This window comes from Mesoplodon densirostris, chromosome 4, assembly GCF_025265405.1.
Source record: "Mesoplodon densirostris isolate mMesDen1 chromosome 4, mMesDen1 primary haplotype, whole genome shotgun sequence".
In the NCBI taxonomy this organism is placed as follows: domain Eukaryota; kingdom Metazoa; phylum Chordata; class Mammalia; order Artiodactyla; family Ziphiidae; genus Mesoplodon; species Mesoplodon densirostris.
The window spans coordinates 166,419,642-166,443,792 of record NC_082664.1 but is presented as its reverse complement, the minus strand read 5'-3'; the positions used below and the strand labels follow the sequence as shown (position 1 = coordinate 166,443,792).

Here is a 24,151-nt window from a genome sequence, read left to right as displayed (position 1 = left end):
TGTCCATCGACAGATGAATGGATAAAGAAGATGTGGCACATATATACAATGGAATACTACTCAGCCATAAAAAGAAATGAAATTGAGTTATTTGTAGTGAGGTGGATAGACCTAGAGTCTGTCATACAGAGTGAAGTCAGTCAGGAAGAGAAAAACAAATACTATATGTTAACGCATATATATGGAATTTTTTTTTTAAATGGTACTGATGAACCTAGTGGCAGGGCAGGAATGAAGACGCAGACATAGAGAATGGACTTGAGGACACACCATTGAGGGAGGGGGAAGCTGGGGTGAAGCAAGAGTAGCATCGACATATATATAAAAACAGATAGCTAGTGGGAAGCAGCAGCATAGCACAGGGAGATTAGCTCGGCGCTTTGCGATGACCTAGAGGGGTGGGATAGGGAGGGTGGGAGGAAGACACAAGAGGGAGGGGATATGGGGATATACGTATGCATGTGGCTGATCCACTTTGTTGTACAACAGTAACTAACACGGCGTTGTGAAGCAACTATACTCCAATAAGGATGTATAAAATAAATAAATAAAATAAATGGATAACCAACAGGGACCTACTGTATAGTGCAGGGAACTCTACTCAATGTTATATGGCAGCCTGGATGGGAGGGGAGTTTGGGGGAGAATGGATACATGTATATGTATGGCTGAGTCGCTTTGCTGTGCACCTGAAACTATCACAACATTGTTAATTGGCTATACTCTAATATAAAATAAAAAGTTTAAAAAATAAATACAATAAAATAAAATACTGGGGGGAAAAAAGAAGGTAGTCAAGTTTCTAGTTCAAAGAATAAATGATCTCTTCCAGTTCCTGATAAGATCAGTAATCCAAAATAAGTCAGAAATGCTGCGTGTAGCCAAATATGACAAAATTCATTCACTGCTATACACAGATCAAGTCGGTGATGTTGCCCTCATGCACATGGCACACTGACCAACATAACTGGTCACAGAGACTTTCTACCATACTTTTTAATTTACCATTCTCCTTTTTAATTCTAGGTTCTTAAAGACCTTATATAGGATATGAAGAGGCAGCTACAATGTTGAATATAAAGACAGAGATTCACCAAGAGGTGGGAAGCAACAGTAAAAGAAAACTTGGTTCTATAAACACCATCCAGAGGATATGTAAGCACTTGATTTCAAGTTGAACACATCTTGATTTGAAACCCTACTCTTTAACTTACTAGTTGTATGATCTGGAGCAACTAAACTGACTTCCCTTGGAGAACCTAACAACACAGAGCTTGACCCAAAGCTCTTATATACATATTAGAAAAATGCTAATTAGGAAAACAAAACAAATAACCTTAACCTGATACAAGTTCTGCACTGGAAAACAGTGAACTAGTCAAGTAACTATGTAGCCATAAACACATTTACATCATGTATATATCAATCCTTACCTTGTGCAAATGCCGTACGTGATTTTCCAAAAAAATCTTAGTTTCTGTATAAAGTCTTTCTCCAAGGGGTTCAGGATAGGCCACACATAAAGCATAGATATCTCTAGTTAAATTGTTAAGGTTTTCATATTCATTGAAGATACTACTTTAAAACAAATGAGATTTAACTCAAGTCTGGCATTAAAAAATGAAAAATCCTTATTTCATTTTTGAAGTTTAGGATTATATAGATACATACACAGAATGAAAGACACTTACCCAACACATTGGTGATAGAAGGGAGGTGGGAAATCAACCTCACATGCTCTGACTCTTTACCTTGTATCCTCACCCCAAAAAGAGCAAGCAGCCCTCTCCACGTGATGTCATTGTCTGGGAGGCCTCAGTCAGACTTTCCTATGTTCCCTCCAAATTCTTTCATTGTTTAATTGTAATTAGTAACCAATAAAATATCTCCATGTATCCATGTATATATATTTGTTCAATTACTATTGTATTAAATATTTAAAATTTTATTTATATATTTAAGAAACGAACATGGTGAAGCAAAAATATCACCCAAATAGTGTAATATCACTGTGCCAGGTTTCTTTATAGAAAAAAAAGTTACAATAAGAAACTATTAAGTTATTTTAGGGATCGGGAGGGTGGGAGGGAAACACAAGAGGGAGGAGATATGGGGATGTACGTATATGTATAGCTGATTCACTTTGTTATAAAGCAGAAACTAACACACCATTAAAGCAATTATACTCCAATAAAGATGTTAAAAAAAAAGAAACTATTAAGTTATTTTAAATCAACTTAGATATCATAATGAACCTTTATAGACTGGAAGATTAAATAAAATAGTATAGATATAAGAACTATTTTTCAGCAATAACACAAAAAATATTCACCTGTATTACAAAGAGAGACTTGAATATACACTACCTAAGAAAGAAAAAATTTTTAATTTATCTGGACACAAATTCTATAGAGAATTGACATGGTTTGGTGGAGGGGAGAGGGAACAAGGCATCAATGGAGAAGGAGCTTCCAAGTAAGGTATTACCTGAGCTCCCGGATCAGCCTGGGGTCCCTCCAGGTTTCAGCTAAAAATGCCTTTAGAAAAAAAAGTCCTAGTTCATGACATAATTTGAATCTTAACAGATCACAAGCCTATCCTAGTAAAACTAGATGTAAAAGGGTTGTCAGAATTAGGTGTTGTAGAAGCCAGGACAGCAGTTAACTTCAGCGACTGGGCAACAGAGGTTCCTGGTTGGTAGGACCACTCTGTTTACTGGGTACACAGGTGTGCTCACTTTGTGAGAATTCACCTCTACATTCACCAGTCAGCATGTATATCATACTTAAATTTAAATTAAATTAAAATTTTTTTAATTCCCTGGAAGTCCAGTGGTTAAGACTCGGAGTTTTCACTGCCATGGGCCTGGGTTCAATCCCTGGTCAGGGAACTAAGATCCCACAAGCCACACAGCACTGCCAAAAAAAAGAAAAAAAGAAAAAACAAAATTTTTTTAAATGACTAAATTTGGCCAGGCTCTAGATCAACAATCAGAAGTGATACATTTATTATCTTTAAGTTCTGAATACCTACTTCCAGAACTTCCATCCAACATGATGATGATATTTGCTCCTCTCATCTTCCCTTAAGCCATATACACACATTTCTAGAATACACAACTTACTTGATACTGAAAAATCAGCAATTCAGTACCATAATTTCAACATGATATGCTAATTATGTGCTCAAATGTTTTACATCAACGAAGTTAATGTCTCAATATAGCCACTGCATGTATATGTAAACAAAAATGACCAGCAAAATTCACCTAACAGGGCTTCCCTTCTCTCGGCTGAGGGAAAAGGATCTGTGCAAGGTAGGAATCCAGGGAGACTTTCCCATTTCACTCCACAGACAGGACTTATATATTGTTTGACTCTCCCTCAGTGAGAATGTACTCATGTATTGCTTTTAATGGAGTCCACCTTAATAAATTTTTTAAATGAATATTTTAACTCAGCATAGTTTGGAGTCTCACTGCATAATTTCACTCAACGGCCTAAAAGATATACCTAAATATGTTCTTTTTCTTTAACCTGTTCAAATACCCAACCACTCTGGAAATGGTTAGGCCTTGGGAAGAGCACCCAAGAGGAGCACTTTCCAACCCTCTAGCATTCAGTTATGATCTGGTTATAGACAAGATGCTTTAAAAGTCGAAAAATGAGAAATAATGTAGGTGGTCAGAATTAGATTTAAACACTCTCTTCTCCAAGTCATCTTTTCTGGGAGCTGGAATAGAAAGATACCTGTATGTATGAACTTTCCACTTACAAATTCTCAAAGTCAGAAACAAAATGTGTTCAGGAGCAAGCGCTCTGAATTCTGTTACGACCAAAAGGCAGTGCTGGTCAGCAGCAAATTACTTATTTTAGTTCAAGATGCTTCCTATGCTTGGGCTTAATTTTTAGTTTTAACACTATTAACTCTACTGCATAGTGGGTCAAAAACAATGTTTTGCAATGGGAATAAAAGTAAAGATGACCTTAAAATTGAAAATGGTAAAATAATGATCAGAAAAGAACTGACAAAACAAAACTATAAAAAATGAAAAATTTTATTGACATTTCTTAAGAGAAAAAATAAAAATGTGACATGTAAAAAATGCAGTATCTATAAAATCATCAATTAGCAAGCAAGGATAAAAAAATGACTCATTAAATAAAAGAACTCTGACTTAATTTAGAAGAAGGGAGTGAAACTGCTACTGATGCACCAACCAGGGATGACTACAGATACAACCTTTTCCAATCCACACAATCTAAGAAAGACTGATGGGCTGCTAAGTGTAGATGCCAAGGTTACTAAGAGGTCATCCTTCTAACACTTGTGAAGATCATCAAGGATGGAGATTTCCCACCTCAACATTTTTCAATGCAGTCAAAATTGTTCTATGTTTGAAAAAGACTCCTCATAGAATATGTATTTGAAATAAGGACAATAGTTTTAGAGCCAGGTTTTCCTATCTGGGAGAATTACATTCAGGGAAGCAATCTTAAATAACCCCTCACTGAGTCACTATGGACTTAAACATAAAACCATTTATTCACTAGAATCTATCTTGTCCTTAAGTAGGAGACCGTCTATATTACACTGCTGGGGTTCGGGAATTGTCTTAACAGCTACCAAAAGGCAGAAAACCATGAATACAAGTACACTTGTCCCTCAGTATCCACAGAGGATTGGTTCCAGTACCCCCTGTGGATACCAAAATCCGAGGATGCTCAAGCCCCTTACAGTCAGCCCTCCATATCCGTGGTTACAGGACCGACAGTATACTTATTGAAAAAGATCTGAGTATGGGCAGACCTGTGCAGTTCAAACCTGTGTTGTTCAAGGGTCAACCGTAAACCAAAAGAACCAAAGAACTCCAACCCAGGGAAGCAAATAGTAAATGTACATCTACACCTAGCCTCTATCAAATCATAAGCATTTGATATACCTCTTAAAGGGTAAGTCCCAAACGACCCTAGACTGCACCTAAGCTGTCACAGAGCTTCTGTTATAGAGCATCATTATTACTTGTGTTAGGCAGAATTCTAAAAATGGCCTCTCAAGACTTCCCTCCCTAACCCCTGGGACTGTGAATATGAGAAAGCACACCCAGTTACTTTACATGGCAAGGAGACTTAGCAGCTGCACTTATGATTACTAATCAGTTGGCTCTAAAATAGGAAGATTATCCTAGACTTCCCTGATGGGCCTAATCTAATCGCATGAGCCCTTCAAAGGCAGATGCCTACCAGCCCCTGCCCCCTGTGCCAGCTGCAGAAGGGGAAAGGCTTGACTTGCCACTGCTGGCTGTGAAGATGGAAGGGGGTCACAAGCAACAACTGGAGAGGGACCGTAAGTCAATGAGAGCAGCTCCCAGCCAAAAGTCAATTGGAAACCGGGACCTCAGTCCTATAGCTGCAAGGAATTGAATTCTACCAAATAACAAGAATGAGCTTAAAAGTGGACCCTGAGCTCTAGATGAGAACACAGCCAGCCAACCCCGATTTCAGCCTTGTGAGATCCTGAGCAGGGAACCTAGTCACACCATGGACTCTGACCTACAGAACTGGGAGATAATAAAAGAGAGAAACACTAAATTTAAGCCACTACATTTGTAGTAATTTGTTATGCATCAAAAGAAAACACTGATGTCTTCTATTTACATTACCTATCAACCAGAATGCCTTGCATACATAACTGGACCCAGTACATTTATGAAGGATGAGGGTTAAGAGCCCTCTTATCAACACAATAAGAGAACTAGCTAAATATTAATGCTACTTCTTTCATCTGTACAGTATACTTCATGGCATTCAGTTGACAGTAGCTATTCACTCATCAAATATTTGCTAGGTGTCTATATGTACCAGATACTGGGAATACAGCAGTGAACAGAACAGACAGGTATCTGTGCCCTTACAGAGGTTATATTTAGTAAAAATGTTGTAGACAGGGGTTCACTAAGTTCCACACTTACACATGTTAAACACTTTGGCTGGCACACCAGGCTTCTTTGATACCCATTTCAAGGGTGTAAGGAGGCTTGAGCATTTTTATCTCAGCATCTAGCCTACAATATCAGGAAGTCATCTTAACCCTCTTGGGTCACTATATTCTCAACTGTAAAGTGGGCTAATAATATATATTTTACAAGATCATCTGTAACAAATTAATCACATGCATTATATGTTGAAAGACAAAATTATGACACAAAAGAATGTACACAGTATGATTCCATTTATAAAAAGTTCAAAACACAATTAACCAATATTGTTTAAGGTTGTATATATAAGCAATTATGCTGTTCTTTAAAAAACAAGAGAATATGTAGTAGTTACCTCCAAGGGAAAGGAGCAGGCTTGTGAACTGAGAGGGGCAGCTGGTGGGGGAAGATTGGTAGATGCCAGCAGTGTTCTGGTTCTTAACCTGTGTGGTGATAATGCAGGTGTCTGCCTTATAATTTGCTCAACTCTACATGTATATCTTACTTACATATGTATTATATTTCATACACTTCAAAAAATGCTTTGTAAAAGATCAAACACTAATATATGGTGGTGAACAATTTGTAGGGAGGGCTTTTTTCCAGTTTCAAAATATTAAAGATTTATAGCCTCTAAAATTTCTACCTAAAATATCTGAGTATCAGATGTCAACCTTATATTCTAGGGCAAAATAATAGGGAAAAGGAGGGAATCTGGCTTTAGAACAACTAGGAACTTTACATAATAAATAAAACCATAATAAAATGCTACTTTTTTCACAATAAAATTTAAAATGATATTCCATTCCTTTATTTTTCATAATAAAATTTAAAATGATATTCCACTCCTCAGTTTACTGTTTCTGTAGGTACTTTTTATTTCAGGGGAGGAGGAGAAAACTCATGATCAGGTAAAGAGTAACTGAACCATCTTAGATGGATCAAACAATAAACATCTTAGAAATATCAGTAACTGAAGGGGCACTTTCAAAGGAAGTCAGCTATCTCAAAACCATTTATAAACCAGCAATTAACTATATATTCTGTAGAAGAATAAGAACACATTTAATGACTCTATTTTCTTTACCTTAGGCTCATTTTCTCTTCTCTTGTAATCTTCTATGACCAACTCCTTCTCTCCTCTCTCTGCTCATTATTTTAGTTAAAACAGCGTTAAAAGTACCTGAGTATGTGCCTAGCCCAACCTCATTAACACACAAACCCTTTCTCAGTTTTTACTGATTCCCACCAAAAACAATTCATGATGTTTCACAAAAAAAATTTAAGAGACTGGGCCTCCCTGGTGGCGCAAGTGGTTGAGAGTCCGCCTGCCGATGCGGGGGATACGGGTTCGTGCCCCGGTCTGGGAGGATCCCATATGCCGCGGGGCGGCTGGGCCCGTGAGCCATGGCCGCTGAGCCTGTGCGTCCGGAGCCTGCGCGTCCGGAGCCTGTGCTCCGCAACGGGGGAGGCCACAACAGTGAGAGGCCCGCATACCGAAAAAAAAAAAAAAAAAAAAAAAAAAAATTTAAGAGACTAATTCAAAAATAAGCTCTTCAAAGGCAGACTCCATAACAATTATCATCTAGATACGACGGAAAGTACAGGAAATTAGATGTTAGACATCTTGTATGCAAGTCTGTGCTCCGTGAATGACTACCTGCATAACCCGGGGCAAGTCCCTTCACCTCTGAGTATCAGTTTCCTCATCTATTATATCTGCCCCACTGATCTTATAGGCTTGTTTTTATATTAAAAATATAAAAGATCTTTGCAAACTCTGAAGCCTTCTAGAAATGTTACCATCATTTTCTGTATCTGTAGTGCCTAGAACATAGGTACCCTAACAAATGTTTCTTACTGACAACTGCAATTGTAATGAATTCAAAGAACTTCACTGTTCTTGCATCAACATTCAGTTTAATATTGACAATTAGGTTAGGCACTGAGAACAAGCTGAATCAGTCTTATGAAATCCAAGCTTTTCTAGAGAATACAAGCCTCGCACAGTGAGGGCAGCCATGCTTCAGCCCCAGGACACTGCTGGAGAGGGCGGCACAGTGCGAGAGGACTCGGAACCTCCATGCGCACTCTGGTAATAATACCTTCACATCTCACCTTCCCTTTGTGGGGAAAGAATCTCTGGTTCCTACAGTATCCACCCAGTCCACAAGGCCTCCTTTAGGGCCCTGGGGCACTGCCATGGCACTTAGACCCAGAGACCAGGCCTCGACCCTATGCCCTTTCTTCGCCCTGGAATGTGGTGTGTGTGGTGGTCCCTGTGGTGGAAGACGGAGGCGGGTCAGGAGTCTGCCAGGGCACAGGCCGTCCTCAGGCCCTCCCAGCCGTGGCCCCGGGCAAACACTGGGCAGAGTTGATGAGGCTGCCACCCACCACTCTGCTCCAGCTACCTGTGGCTGAGGGTTCCTAGAGACCCCTTTAACCTCCCCAATACTAAGAAACTACAGTATTGTAATACTGTGGTTTTTTTCTTTGGTGCCAGAGTATATATCCTGGGTGCTGGAGGTTGCACTGTGTTTTTTACATATATAATGTATATATATAATAATATTATTAATAATGTTATAATAATATACATACATTATACATATCATGTACAGTGTGTGTATGTGTGTGTGCATATATATATATACATATATATGTATTTTTTTAAAAAAAGATTGCTGTCATGTAGGAATGCAGGACAGCAGGTTTCAGACTGTCCTAGGGAAACCACAAATTTATATTTTCATATAAAACCCCCAATTCACAAATGTAGAAAACCCAAATAAGAAACGTTTCCATCTCATAGCCACTGAGTTTGCTGTCTGCTCTCTGCTTGGAACACTCCCCCCCAGGTTTCTGTGTGACCTGCTCCCTCCCTCTGTTCCAGCCTCTGCTCAAGTATCGCCATCCTCGCCATCCTTGCCATCCTCGCCATCCTCAAGGAGGCCTTCCTTGACCACCATCTAGAGAGGCGCGCGCACATGCACTCCAACCACGCTCATGCCCTCGCTTTGCTTTACTTCCCCCCACGGGATGTAACCTGTTATTGGAAGCGCTGGCATCAGGTTTTGTGCTTTACACATGTTTAATATCTATTTCCTTTAGCAGAATGAAGGGAAAGTATTCTGTTTCGTTCACAAATGTACTCCCAGAGCCTAAAGTAGTGCCTGACATACACTAAGTGCTCAGCAGAGTATTTGTTGAGCAAAAGGTTATCAAAGATTGTTGACTGTCACATACAGGCAATGAACTTGGAAATGGGAACAATAATATATATGAAAATAGTCACACTGGCCTGTTCTTCCACTTAGGAAAGCTTAAACCTGGTGTCACTTTTCAACAAGCTTATGAACCTAGCATGCTGACCAGTGCAGGTGTCCATGCCCCTGGAAGGATACGAGAAGCGGTCGTTCCATGTTGCTCTCTCCACGTACTCCAACATGACCACAGCTTTGATTGTCGTGAGGAGTTTGTTCCAGGTTTCATCAAAATCCACTACTCTTGGTTTCAAAGACATTGTGCAAGTTTAGTGTTGAAATCTGTTAATTAAAAACAACGGTAACGTTAGCATGAATTCTACAAGGTCAGGTACTTGTTTCTAAAGCACCACATAACTAGACAGCATGCTGCACGGAAGGGGTGAGACCAGAACCTGGCACGTGGTGAGAACAATAAACACTGGCTGCCATCTTTTCATGACTGTCCAGACAAGGAATTCCACAGAATATGTGCATTCACTGCAAACTCTAGGAAATAAAAAGCTTTTAGCACAAATTATTTATAACCCAGGGTGGTCCAAAGATTGAGAAGCCTCATTTAATTTGCTGAGAGAAAGAAGCTGGGACCTAATGAGCCAAAAAGTTAACTTCCATCATGAGAAATGCACAAGAGATACTCAATAAAAAGGTTTTGGCTCCAAATCCTTGTGGTTTGCACTCCTTAAACTGGAGACTGAGGTCATATATGAGAAAACACAAGACAATTAAAGGGTTTATTTTCCTGGAGCATCAGTTTAACTAGACTCCAAATCCTTTTCAATATCACACCAGAAGAAGAGAATTAAAAAGAGAAACCTCTTAAAGTTAAATTTAATTGCACAAGGGAGCACTTTTCCGGCACATGCCTTCACATCCTCCCCAAAGTTTTCCCTCGTTACTAGGACTGTGAAGCACCAAGCTAGTCTGTAGCCAGGGCCAAACAAGGAGGAAACATTCTTCCTCCTGTGTCCCGCTGTGGTAAAAAAAAAAAGGAGGTAGGGAGACAGTGGGGAGAAGGGGAAAATGCATAGAGAGAAAGGAAAAAAGAGACAAGGGGAGGAGACCAGCTGCATGGTCCCGGCCCACAAACTGGAGGTGGCCCTGGGCCCTTCTTACGTTTCTGTCTTGTGAAGAAAAGAACTCAAGAGGAGTCCAAGGAAGAGAAGAAAAAGAATCAGAGAAGCCAAACAAAAACCCAAAAGAGGGTGTGCCACACTAAATCAACCCTCTTTCTTCAACATACCAGGGACTCCACCTACAAGCCTTAAACTTCCTCTAACTACCGAGAATGGATTAGCAGTAGTTCCTGTGTGTGTGTGTGTGTGTGTGTGTGTGTGTGTGTGTGTGTGTGTACTGGGGGAAGGGGGAAACCTAAAGCTCTAGCTCTAAATCAGAAAATTAAAATTAACCTTAACTCCGTCTCACCCTTATTCACACATCCTATCTAACTGTGTTACTCAATATTTCTTAAATCCATCCATTCCTGTGCAACCTTATGAATGCTCTGAGATCAGGCCCTCAGCAGTTCCAGTTTGTATTAATCTTTATCAAAGAAATACTAACAACTGTTAATATTTACACAGTACTTACTATAAGCCAAACACAAACCTAAGTGCTTTATACAAATTCACTTAATCCTCCCAACAAACTGATTAGGTAGGGCCCAATGTTCTCCCCATTTTCTAGATAAGAAAACTGATCACAGAGTGATTAAGAAACTTGCTTAAGGTCATGGAGCTATTCAGACCCACGCTGTAACCCCTGCCCTCAACTGCGATATACAACTATACTGCCTTACTAACATCCTTAGTGAATACTTAGATACATGCCAGGCGTTGTACTAGGCTGAGGATACAGTGGTCAATAAACAAAGTTCTTGACCTTCAAGAAGGTTAGACTCTTGGATCTGGCACTCAGAAACAAAAATAACCTATGTAAACCACAGAGCTGACCATGTCACTCTGGTACTGAAAGCTGTTTGTGATTGTCCACTATAGACAGCATCCGGTTTAAGCTCATTGGCAACATGGCCCACCAAGCTTCCATGGTTTGACCTTGGACTAAAGCACCTCTCCACCTTGCTCTTCTCATGGGACTCCCTTCCTTGACATCATAATCTGGTAACTTCTCTGCTTAGAGGTCACTGAACACAACAGGCTGATTCACACACCCTGCCTTTTATCCTCATTGTTTTTTGTACCTAAAATTCGTCTCTTCTCCTTGCCTCCCCCTTTCCACCCATTCTCCTAACTCCTACTGATAGTTCAGCCTTGGCCCAGAATATCTGCTTTCAAGAAATTTTCTGGGCCCACTTAAGCTAGGTAAGGTGCCCTCTTATGCATTACTTGAGAACTCTATGTTTAACCTCTATTAGAGGATTAAACCATGCTCAACTGTGATTATCTGAGTGTTTCTTCAAGGTAGGGACTATTTTGTAACTGTCTATCAAAAAGCTGCCACTGTCTGCTTCACATTCGTTTCCTCCCCTTATAAAAATGGAATCATACTACACACCCTGCTTATAAATTATTTTAATGGTTGCACAGATTACCTTTTAGCTTTATTGAAGTTTTAGCAGAATCAGACTGGCATTGACTTCTCTGCTGAGACCAACAGATTTCTGATAGAATGGGTTTATGTGCAGTGATAATCCATTCTTAGATGGGTGGAAAATGTGGACACCAAGGTGAGAGAAGCCTTCATTTTATTTCAATTGTTTAAATGATCATTTACTCATGGAGAATTTATGTAAGGATGTGAAAGAGGGCAAAGAAAGAAACAAGACCACGACCACCACACTGTTCTTCTCCACTTCCCAAACTGTCAGACAACTCACAAGAATACATATGAGTCTCGTTTTCATTCCTGTGCCACATCATGTCCTACACCTGGTGTCCTGTCAGGACTACTTCCATCCCCAGTCAGTGAGACTATGTCCTACTGAGCACCTGCAAAGTTCAAATCTCACATTACTACAGTTTCCTCTAGCTTTCTTCTGGGTCCATTCATGCAATGTTAGGGTTTTTAACACTTTGGCACACAGGTACTGTGCCTATGGCCCCTAAAAATAAATCACAGGCTCCAAATAAAAAAAAAATTGAAAAATAAAAATTCATGTTTACTTATGTTTCCAGATAACATTATGACAATATTTTATGACAACAACATTTACAAAATTTTCATTACATTTGAAAATGACTCCTAGATTAGATTTTCTCACTTAGAGCACCATTTCTAAGTATGCATGGCTGTCAATAATAGTAAGTTAAATAATCACAAAAGTGATTTATATAAACATAGTTACCATATGACCCAGCAATTCCACTCCTATGCAAGAGAAAACATGTCCACACAAAAACCTGGACGCGGGGCTTCCCTGGTGGCGCAGTGGTTGAGAGTCCGCCTGCCGATGCAGGGGACACGGGTTCGTGCCTCGGTCCAGGAAGATCCCACATGCCATGGAGCGGCTGGTCCCGTGAGCCATGGCCGCTGAGCCTGCGCGTCCAGAGCCTGTGCTCCGCAATGGGAGAGGCCACAACAGTGAGAGGCCCGCGTACCACAAAAAAAAAAAAAAAAAAAAAAAACCTGGACGCAAATGTTCAGAGCAGCATTATTCATAAAGGCCAAAAAAGTTGAAATAACTCAAATGTCTATCAAGCAATAAATGGATAAATAAAATGCAGTACATCCATACAACAGATTATTATTCTGTAATACAAGAGAGGAGTACTGATAGATGCTACAATACAGACGAACCTTGAAAACACACTATGTGAACAGAGTTGGTCACAAAAGACCACATATTTTAGGATTCCACTTACGTATATGAAATAACCAGAATAGGCAAATCCACAGACACAGGAAGTATTTTAGTGATTGCACAGGGCTAGAGGACTTGGAGAAAAATGGGAAGTGACTGCTAATTAGGTGATGAAAATGTTCTAGTATTGATTGTCATCATGTCTGTACAACCCTGTGAATGCGCTAAAAACCACTGAATTGTACAGTTCAAGAGTACACTGAAATGGTATGTGAAGCATAACTCAATAAAGCTGTTAGACATTTCAGGTGAAATAATCGTATCAAAAACTTTGGAGCAATTTAACGTGGAGGGGAGGGAGAAAAGGTATATTTACATGGTTGCAAATTCTGAAATCTCAGTCTCCCTCTCACTCCCATGCTCTAGTCACCAGCTCCCATCACCAGAGGCATATATTATATGTGTCTGGGGGTATTATATACATATATATTGTTATTCCCCCCTTTTACATAAATGAATATAGAGATGGTCTTTTTCTACTTGTTTTACATAAATGGCATTACACTGCTTACTTAGCAATATATTCACTTAACAGTATATTTGGGAAAGTATTCCATTTTAATACACAAGGGTTTCTTTAATCTTAATAGCATTTCATTGTTTGGCTGTATCTGGATTCATTCTACTAAGTTTGATATGATATGTGATGAGTCCTCCAAAATTGAAGTGCGTAGTTTAATATCAGTAATTTTAAGTTAAATAGTTTTTTTTATGAATTAGTAAGCTCTTTTTACATTGACATTAACAAGGTTTTCTTCTAAAGATACTAATAACACAATTTAAGTTACAACTGCTATATTAGTTGATAAGAGAAGAAAATTACACTATTATCATTATCTTTAACTACTGTTTACTAAATACCTTCTGAATTCCTCCTATGCTATACATATTATATATATAAGCATTACTAACCATCAACCTGCAAGTCAGCAAAATCCAGACTGCAGGAAACTACTGGATAATCAGATTTCTTCAATAAACTATGCACACACATAAGAGGAAAAGAGAGAAAAGAAAATGAAAGTGGGAGAGAGATATATGTGGAATGGAAACTGAACTAAAATAGACTAAAAAGGCACATTCATCTACCACAGTGTGACTGATCTTATTTGGATCTAGATTTAAGCTCTTTTTAAAAATTATATTTATGATAACCCTGGAAATTTATAAACTGATGGGATATTTGATGACTTTAAAAAATAATTTTTATAACAATAATTATGAGAGCTTTAAAACTGAGAGTCCTTATCTGTCAGAGACACATGCCAAAATATTTATGGATGTAATAAATGATGTCTGAGATCTGCTTCAAAATTAAACAGCTTGGGGCTTCCCTGGTGGCGCAGTGGTTGGGAGTCCACCTGCTGATGCGGGGGATGCTGGTTCGTGCCCCGGTCCGGGAGGATCCCATGTGCCGCGGAGCGGCTGGGCCCGTAAGCCATGGCCGCTGAGCCTGCGCATCCGGAGCCTGTGCTCCGCAACGGGAGAGGCCACAACAGTGAGAGGCCCACGTACCGCAAAAAAAAAAAAAAAAAAAAAAAAAAAATTAAACAGCTTGCTTATGAATTGATAATTGTTGAGAATGAGTGATAAGTACATGAGGGATTATTATAATATACATTTTCTGTATATGTTTGCAATTTTCCAAAGTAAAAGGGTAAAAAAAAATCTTCACCATCACCATCATTAACAGTTCCATAAATATGGGGGGGGAGGGGGAAGCACATAAAAGAAATCAGAAAGCTTAAAAAAAAGTAGTATTAATCCAAAAGGTCTAACATTCAATTAATATGCATTCTAGAAAATTAGAATGAGAGGTAATTATCAAAGAAAAAATATCCCAGAACTAATGAACATTAGTTTTCCAACTTAAAAGGGCATACCGAATACCCAGAATATTTGATTTTAAAAATAAATAACAAGGCACCTATTTTTGACACATTAAAACACTGGGGGTAAAGAAAAGATTCCGTAAGTTTTCAGAAAAGAAAAAATGACTATATAAATTATAAAGTCTTTAGATTTACAAGAGCAACACTGGAAGCTGGAAGGTAATATAAAGCAATGCCTTCAAAATTCTCAGGGAAAATGACTAACCACCTAGAATTCTCTATCAAGAGTGGTATCAAATAATTTACTTCCCATGAAGTCATTTTACTCAGGAATCTATTGGAAGATATCCTCTATCAGGAGGAAATGGAACAAACCAAGAAAGACTTGGGATCCCACAAACAGAGGGAGCTAACACAGGAGAGAGGAACAGGAATTTTTCAGAACAGCAGCTTTACAGATTTTGAAAACAACCTGTCTACACAGACACAGAACAAAGGGCTCCAGGATGGTTCTCTCCAAGAGAAAAAAAGGGTGGAGATACTCCCAAACTCATTTTACAAGGCCAGCATTATCAAGACTACCAAAATCAGACAAGGACACCACAAGAGAAGAAAATTACAGGCTAATATTCCTGATGAACACAGATGCAAAAATCTTCAAAAAAATTTAGCAAGCCAAATTCAATGATACACTAAAAGGATCATATACCATGATCAACTGGGATTTATTCAAAAAGAATATGATATCCAGGAATAAATTTAACCAAGGAGGTGAAAGACCTGTACACTGAAAACCATAAGACATTAATGGAAAAAAACCAAAGACAATACAAATAAAAGATAAAAGGAAAGATATCTGTGCTCATGGATTGGAAGAACTATTTTTGTTGAAATGCCCATATTGCCTAAAACAATCTACAGATTCAGTGCAATCCCTATCAAAATTCAAATGGCATTTTTCACAGAAATAGAAAAAACAATGATAAAACTTGCATGGAACAAAACAAAAAACTGAACCCATAAGTACAGAGAACAGACTGATGAATGCCAGAGGGAGGGAGTCTGGGTGTGTGTGAAAGGGGAGAAAGAGGTCAAAAGGTATAAACTTCTAGTTATAAAATAAGTCATGGGGGGCCTCCCTGGTGGCGCAGTGGTTGAGAGTCCGCCTGCCGATGCAGGGGACACGGGTTCGTGCCCCGATCCCGGAGGATCCCACATGCCGCGGAGCGGCTGGGCCCGCGAGCCATGGCCGCGGGGCCTGTGTGTCCGGAGCCTGTGCTCCGCAACGGGAGAGGCCACAGCGGTGAGAGGCCCGCGTACAGCAAAAAAAAAAAAAAAAAAAAAAATAAGTCATGGGGATGTAACGTATAACATGGTGACTACTGTTAATAATACCAAATTGCATACTTGAGCTTGTTAAAAGAGTAAATCTTAAAAGTTTTCATCACAAGAAAAAAAAATTTCTAACTATGTATGGTGACAGATATTAACTACATTTACTATAGGGATCATTTGTAATATATACAAATATCGAATCATTACGTTGTCCACCTGAAACTAATATAATGCTATATATCAACTATACCTCAATAAAAAAATTTTAAAAAGAAAGAAAAGCCACAGTGTAGGAGAATATATTTGTAAAATATTTATCTGATACAGGATGGATACACACACACACACACACACACACACAGGACTAGTACTTAGAATATATAAAGAACTCTCAAAGCTCAATCAAAAGAAAACATACAACTCAATTAATAAATGGCCAAAAGACCCAAATGGACAGTTCAGAAATACTGATAACAAGTAAGCACATAAAAAGATGCTCAACATCATTAGTCATTAGAGAAAGGCATATTAAAACTTCAACAAGATACCACTATACACTTATTAGAATGGCTCAAAACTTCTGACAGTATCAAATGCAGATGAGGACATGGAGCAACCGAAACTCTCATTTGCTGCAGGTGGGAATTTAAAATGGAATAACTACTTAGGCAGTTTCTATTAAAACTAAGCATACACTTCCCATGTGACCCAGCAATCCCATTCCTGGCTATTTATAGATGAGAAATGAAGACATACATTTACAGAAAAACCTAAACACAAACTTTTAGAGCACCTTTATTCATAACTACCAAAACCCAGAAACCCAAATGTGCCATCAACTAGTGAATGGAAAACAAAATGTGGTGCTTTCACACAATGGTGTACTATTCAGCATTAAAATGGAACAAATCACTAATATGTGGACAACAATGGATGATTCTCAAAAGCATTATGCCAAGTGAAAGCAGACAGACTCATTAGGCTACGTATTGTATGGTTGCTGAAAAAGGCAAAAATATAAGGACATACATCAGATCACTGGTTGTCAGAGACTCAGGATGGACTACAAAGGAGCAAATAGGAAACTTCTGGGGTGATAAAATATTCTATATCTTGATTGTGGTGGTGGTTATGGGACCATATAAATTTGTCAAAATTTGAATAACTGTGTATCTTTTTAGGGTGAATTTTACTATGTGTAAGTTATACCTCAATAAACCTGACCCCTCAAACTCAACATGTCCATCCATTTCCAATATTTCACATCTTAATAAATATTATCATACATCTAGCTCCTTAAGGTAGAACTTTTATGAATCATTCTTGATTCCTCTCTTACTCTCTTCTTCAAATCAGTCAGTAAGTCTGTCAACCCTGTCTTCTAACCATTTCTTGAATCCAACCACTGCTTCCCATTCCCACTGACATGACCCTGATCCAAAACACCACCTCTCACCCAACTACTGCCGCCTGAATGAGCCACCTGTATCCTCTTTGGCCCCCTTGGTACATTCCAAATACTGTGGCCAATGTAAGCTTTCCAAAAGTGCAAGTCTGATAATATCATACCCTCTGCTTACAAGTCTTCAAAGACTTTTAACTTACAATCCTTATTATCTATCAATTATCTTTTTTTTTTTTTTGCGGTACACGGGCCTCTCACTGTTGTGGCCTCTCCCGTTGCGGAGCACAGGCTCCGGACACACAGGCCCAGCGGCCATGGCTCACGGGCCCAGCCGCTCCGCGGTATGTGGGATCCTCCCGGACCGGGGCACGAACCCGTGTCCCCTGCATCGGCAGGCGGACTCTCAACCACTGCGCCACCAGGGAAGCCCAGAAATTTCGTTTTTAATATATTTAATAGAATCACAAAATACCTCTGCCATGTTTCCAGTTGACTGTAACAATTCCAGTATTGTAACAATGTTAATTTTCCTCATTTTGATCATTGTGCTCTGGTTATGTAAGCTGTTAACATTACAAAAAGCTGGGGGAGGGGCTTCCCCTGCCGATGCAGGCGACACGGGTTCGTGCCCCGGTCCGGGAGGATCCCATGTGCCGCGGAGCGGCTGGGCCCGTGAGCCATGGCCGCTGAGCCTGCGCGTCCGGAGCCTGTGCTCTGCAGCAGGAGAGACCACAACAGTGAGAGGCCCGCTTACCGCAAAAAAAAAAAAAGCTGGGGGAAAAGTATACTTGGGCTCTCTGTACTATCTGTGCAACTTCTCTGTAAGCCTAAAATTACTCCAACATTTTAAAAAATTGGGGGGACTTCCCTGGTGGTCCAGGGGTTAAGACTCCACACTTCCACTGCAGGGGGCACAGATTCAAAAATTCCACATGCTGCACAGTGCAGCCAAAACTAACTAAATAAATAAATAAAATTTTAAGTATCCTGTACTTTTTTTCAACTGAAGTAAAACAAAGCTGAGAAATTCAAGGAATATCTATACAGGGTAAATCCAACATTTCACTATTTGAAAAGCAACCTACATTGGAACAGGACTTAAGTCATTGAGTTAATAGATATTTATTAAGTATTTACAATATTCAGACCTCTCTCTACCAGGTACTAGAGATGCTGCCTTCAAGAAGCATACAGATGATAAGAGAAACAAAAATGATGAACTATTAGCCTGACTGATGAAAAATTCCGACACATACACAATCAGGCTATAATCCAATGATTAAATAACAACAGTAACATCATTTACAATGTTAAAGTATATAAATGAAAATCCCTTGGATAACTAAAATCTTCAAATAGGACATTAACATCTATACATTCACAGAGTTTAAGTAGGCTTAATACGTTCACCACACGTTTCATAGTAATTAGTGTCTATTGCTTCAAAAAGAAATATTAAATTTTTTCTACCAAAGATTATATTTCTCCAACCTAGAAGCTAGCTGCTTACTTATCTCAGACAAAAAAGAAAAAAAAGAAGGTAACAATAACAAAAATAACCACAAGAATCAAACTGAACAAAACAGTTCATAAATCAAGAACAATCTCAGAAAAAAAAGAGGTAGATCAATTTACATAAGAAGTTATCTGGCTAAAGAGAGCTAACTAAAAATCAAAATGCCAACCAATATAAAAAGTATTATAAATTCAGTAGAGAACACAATAAGTCTGGATTTTTTAATTCTTCCAAATAACAAAGCTTAAAGCAACTTACAGAATATTCCATCTCCCCTCCTCCAGGTCAATCAACAGGGTTTAACTGCACCCAAAAGTTGTTGCAGATGCTAATATCATGATCTTAACACTACTCATTGTCTCAAAATTTTTAAGAATCAAAGGAACTTCACTGTTCTAGTATCTCCAACAGGCCTTTCCAAATACACAGTAGTAACATAGTTTGAATCTATATACAGATCTTCTTCAACCTAAGATCAGGTTACATCCCACTAAACCCATCGGAAGTTAAAAATATCGTTAGGTTGAAATGCATTTAATATACCTAACCTACGAACATCATAGCTTAGCCTAGCCTACCTTAAACGTGCTCAGGACACTTACATGAGTCCACGGTTGGGCAAAATGATCTAACACAAAGCCTACTTTATAATAAAGTGTTGAATATCTCATGTAATTTTTTGACTACTGTACTGAAAGTGAAAAGCAGAATGGTTGTATGGGCACAGAATGATTGTAAGTATATTGGTTGTTCACCCTCATAATTGCTAGGCTGACTGGGATCTGAGGCTCACTGCCCAGCATCATGAGATGATCATACTCCATATTGCTAGCCCAAGAAAAGATCAAAATTCAAAGTATGGTTTCTACTGAATGCATATCACTTTTGTACCATCATAAAGTTGAAAACTTGTAAGTCAAACCATCGCAAATTGGGGAAGGTCTGTATTCTTTAAGATAATAACACAAGGATTATGTTAACATCTGCAATGCAATAGAAACATTACTGTTAAGATTCAAACCCAGGCAAAGAGCCAGATCACTCTGAACAGATAGTTTGATTATTAACTGGTTACTGAGGGAGAATTCAGTCATACATCTCAAGTATCAATAACTTGTTATGTCTCATGATAACATTCCAAATTTCTGCTTGTTTTACTAAGATTTAACATCAGGCAAACTTCTTCGAAATATTAACATTCAAGGGCTTGATCTTGTCATTAATTTACTTGAATTTAACTGACAGTACATATATGAAAACGCTGCTTTCAATCATAATCAAACATTATTTTAGCATATAAACAAAACAGGCAGATAAGGTGAAACACACACACACACACACACACACACACACACAGTGCAAACTTCTGTAAAAAGCCTCACAAAAATAACAGCTCTTTAAACAACTCCACATTTGCAGGTCCCAAACTCAAAGAGGGCAGGGACCAAATCAGAAAATGTTGCAGTGCCCCCGGACTGTCTCCTCTTCTTTCTACTTTCTTTCTTTAGGTGGTCTCATACTGCTTCATAACTTTTAAATACTATTTAATACTCTTAAAAATACAAGGTGTCAAAGCAAGGAAAGTATGCTGCCGCTTTTGCCGAGTGGGGAGAAGAATCTACACACATTTGCCTACATGTGCACAAAATATACCTTTGGAAAGATGAGTAAGAAACCACTAACATATCTGGCCTTGACAAAAACTGCAGGGACAAGAAATAGAGGAGATTTTCATTCTATATCCCATCAAACATTTCAAATTCTGAACCAGGTGAATGTAGTTTCTATCCAAACATAATTATAATAAACCAACAGATAAGGGCGGATGACTCCCCATCTCTTTCTCTCACTAGAATTTAAATCTGACGAAGGCAGAGATTTTTTCTATTTTTTCACTACTATACATCCCCACCACCTAGTCCACAGCTAGTACTTGAAAAATATTTGCTGAATGAATGAAGGACTCCCTAACCTCTCCACTGAAGTCCAGACGTGTATATCCAACTGCCTGCTTCTCAACTCCACATGAACATCTAACAGGTCCTATGTAATATGTCCCCTCCAACCCTATCCCCATATAACAACCTGCTTCCCTCACTTCTTCCCCATCTCAATACGTGGCATCACCATGCCCCAGGTGAAGCCCCAAACCCAGGAGCCACCCCTGTCCCAACCAACTGCATTCCCATCCAACCATGCCAAATCACTACTTTTAACTATAAAATATATCTCAACATCTTTTTTACTTGACTCCAGTCACTACTCAAATCTGCCACAGACTTCTCACTGGTATCCCTATTCTCCTCTTATCCAATCTCCTTCACAGTCAGATTGTAAACCAGACCATATCACTCCCAGCTTCACAAAAAGGGAATAGCTTTTCAATGTACTTTAAGAATAAAAGCCAAACAAACTCCTCTGGATAACAGACCTCACATGACCTGACCCCTGGCTACCACCTAACCTCTTCTCTCTCACGAGGGTCCCAGCCCACCTTCACTGAGTTTCTTTCAATTTGCCGAACCCAAGCTTGAAACCACCTCTAGGGACTTCCATTTACTGTTCCCTCAGACAGGAACACTCTTCCCTCAGACTTCCAAAGGCTAAATCCTTCCCACTTTTCAGATATCAGGTCAAAAGTCACCTCACACGGGTCTTTCCTGACCACAGCATCTGAAGCAGTCTGCCCCAGTCACTACCACAACTCCCTATTTTACTTCCTTTATAGCACTTATGATTCTCTGAAATTGCTTTTATTTCTTAATTACTTTCCGACTTTCCCTTACCTCCCAGAATTGAAGCTCCAGGAAAGCAGAAATTTCATGTGTCTTGTTTATGGTTGTATCCCTAATGCTTCCAGTAATGCTTGGCATACGAATCAGGTGCTTAATAAATATTGAACTGTTAGACAAGGCAAAACTGACTTTAAAGAAGGTCCACAGCATTTAATTTAGTGACAGACTGGTGACAATAAAAAAACATGAATAAACTACCTTTCCACATAAAACATTGAAAAAATCACCAAAGGGTGGAGAGTGAAGTAAGAGTATTTCAGATGCATGTGAACACTCAAAGACATAGAAAAGGTATTTTTCACATACTTTGTGCATGCACACTACAGAGATGTTCCCCCAACTTATAAACAGCATCTGGGGCGGGGGGGATTAACTCAAAACACTGTGTACATCTGCTATTTCATCTCTGACTCTTTTGGAAGGGTCTTCCAAACACTATATTTGGGCAAAAGAGGCAAAATATAAACAATTTGTTCAACTGTCTCTCTTGGAAAGAACTGTGAGATTGTAAAAAGGAGGGAGCAGTCTTTTGAGTGTTTTTAAATGCCTATTACGTAGTCGGTAGTAAATGAGAACTAAGTGATTATTTCCCATACCTTACTATGAGTGTAGATTTGGGAACACGTCTAGTTCAAAGATGCTTACACTGTAAAGTCAAACAGCCTGTAGCGAATGTTAATAGTTTTTATCTTACTATCAAAATTTTAACTTCCAAGGCACTGTCCTTCAACTGGTAATAGTAATCCCTGGGGAAAGGAGAGGATTTAACGGTAACAACAGCTTGCAACTCGCAAATGTTTTATGTACATGCACGTATTTGCGGGGTGATGGGGAATGGTGCAGACTCCCTGGTGTGTAACTAAGTGCTCTTAAGAGAGTCTAAGGATCTAATTTCACCAAACCCTAAGTGGTGAGACAGGTCTAGCATGCACATAGGACACTACTCCCCAGAGCTATCAATCTTCGCTGTCTACGGAAACAAAAGTGAAAACACTCGTAGTAAGGATATAAGAGACTGATGCCGCCGCCCCCCCCCCCGCCCCCAGCAAGCACACAGAGCTCTGTGCCCGCGTGAGGACGTAAATAAGCAGAGAACACGCACTCGCACCTTCCCTCCCTAGGAGGAAAATGAGGCCGAGGGAGGGGCGGCCAAGACCGGCTTGGGAGGCCCGGGATGCAGTCCGGGGGCGGCCGGGCTCCGGGGATGGCGATCCTGGAGCCGGGGTCACCCACAGGACACCCGGTCCCCAGCCGCCCCTCCATCCCTCCCCTCCCCCTCCGTGCCCCCAACTCCTCTCCCCACCCCAGCCCCGCCACCCACTAACCGGGAAGGGAAGTTTCCCGGTGCTCTCAGCCGGCTCCGGGCCTTCAGCGGGTTACCTGCTGCAGAGGCGGGACGCGGGGCAGGGGCCAGGGGTGGGAGACAGCCCGAGGGCGCGCAGGACGAAGCCCGGCGAGGAGGGTGGGCGGCGGCGGCTGTCAGCTCTGTCCCTGCTCACCGCGCTGCCATTACTGCGCGCAGGCGCCTCCCCGCCGGCCGCCGCCACCGCCGAGAAGGGGGGGGGCCGGGCCGGGGCCGCGGCCGGGCGCTCACCTGCCGCCGCGGGAACACGGCCGAGCTCCCGGATGGGACGGCGCTGTGGGAAGCGGAGAGGGGAGAAGGGCGGGCGGGCTATGCGAGCTGTGAAACAACTGTCCTCCGATGCCCGGCTTTCCCGACACGCCCTCGGGGATCCTCTTCCGCGGCCTCCGATCCCCCTGCGCCGGCGATGGTAGAGTCCGCGTACGGCGAGTGCCGAGGGCCGCTCTTGTGCGATCGCGGAAGGCCGCGGGACCCGTTCTCCGAGCGACTGCGAGTGGCTCCAGGTGCCCACGAGCCCTCGCTGTTCGCTGAGCAGGGGACCGGGGACCCCCAAGTTAGGGACTGCTGATAACAGTGTGTCAGAAAAGTGGTCTCAACACAAGGATTTATCCCTTGAGTTCTTTCAGAACTATGTGGATGTTCTGATACACCACCATCTCCTTGCCACCTACTTCTATGGGCTTTTCAAAAGATCAATATGTCTTAGCAAAATTAGTTTCCTCGGACATATTCCTTTTGTAGTAGGTTTTTATCTGTAGCCATTCTGAGACACAAATGTGTATTTTCAGTAGAGGCCCGTCTCTTCACAGCCGTGACCCCAACTCTCCGCCTCTCCGCACCTGTCA

The 24,151-nt window shown here is 40.3% G+C and overlaps 1 protein-coding gene across 3 annotated transcripts in view; it reads right to left on the bottom strand.

The window, feature by feature from the left end:
* The window catches only part of CUL2 (cullin 2), an 80,058-nt gene extending 56,362 nt beyond the window's left edge, over positions 1-23,696 (bottom strand). The window contains exons 1-3 of one of the 3 annotated variants that reach the window (XM_060097664.1): positions 23,538-23,696; positions 9,382-9,522; positions 1,434-1,536 (exon numbers count right to left, since the gene is read on the bottom strand). In XM_060097664.1, coding sequence (XP_059953647.1) covers positions 1,434-1,536; positions 9,382-9,500 — 222 coding nt within the window. In that variant the 5' untranslated portion in view covers positions 9,501-9,522; positions 23,538-23,696. Of the gene's footprint in view, positions 1-1,433; positions 1,537-9,381; positions 9,523-23,268; positions 23,465-23,537 lie in introns of those variants that run through there. The other 2 variants (XM_060097662.1, XM_060097663.1) reach the window with 2 other exon arrangements.
* Between the last annotated feature and the right edge of the window lie 455 nt (positions 23,697-24,151).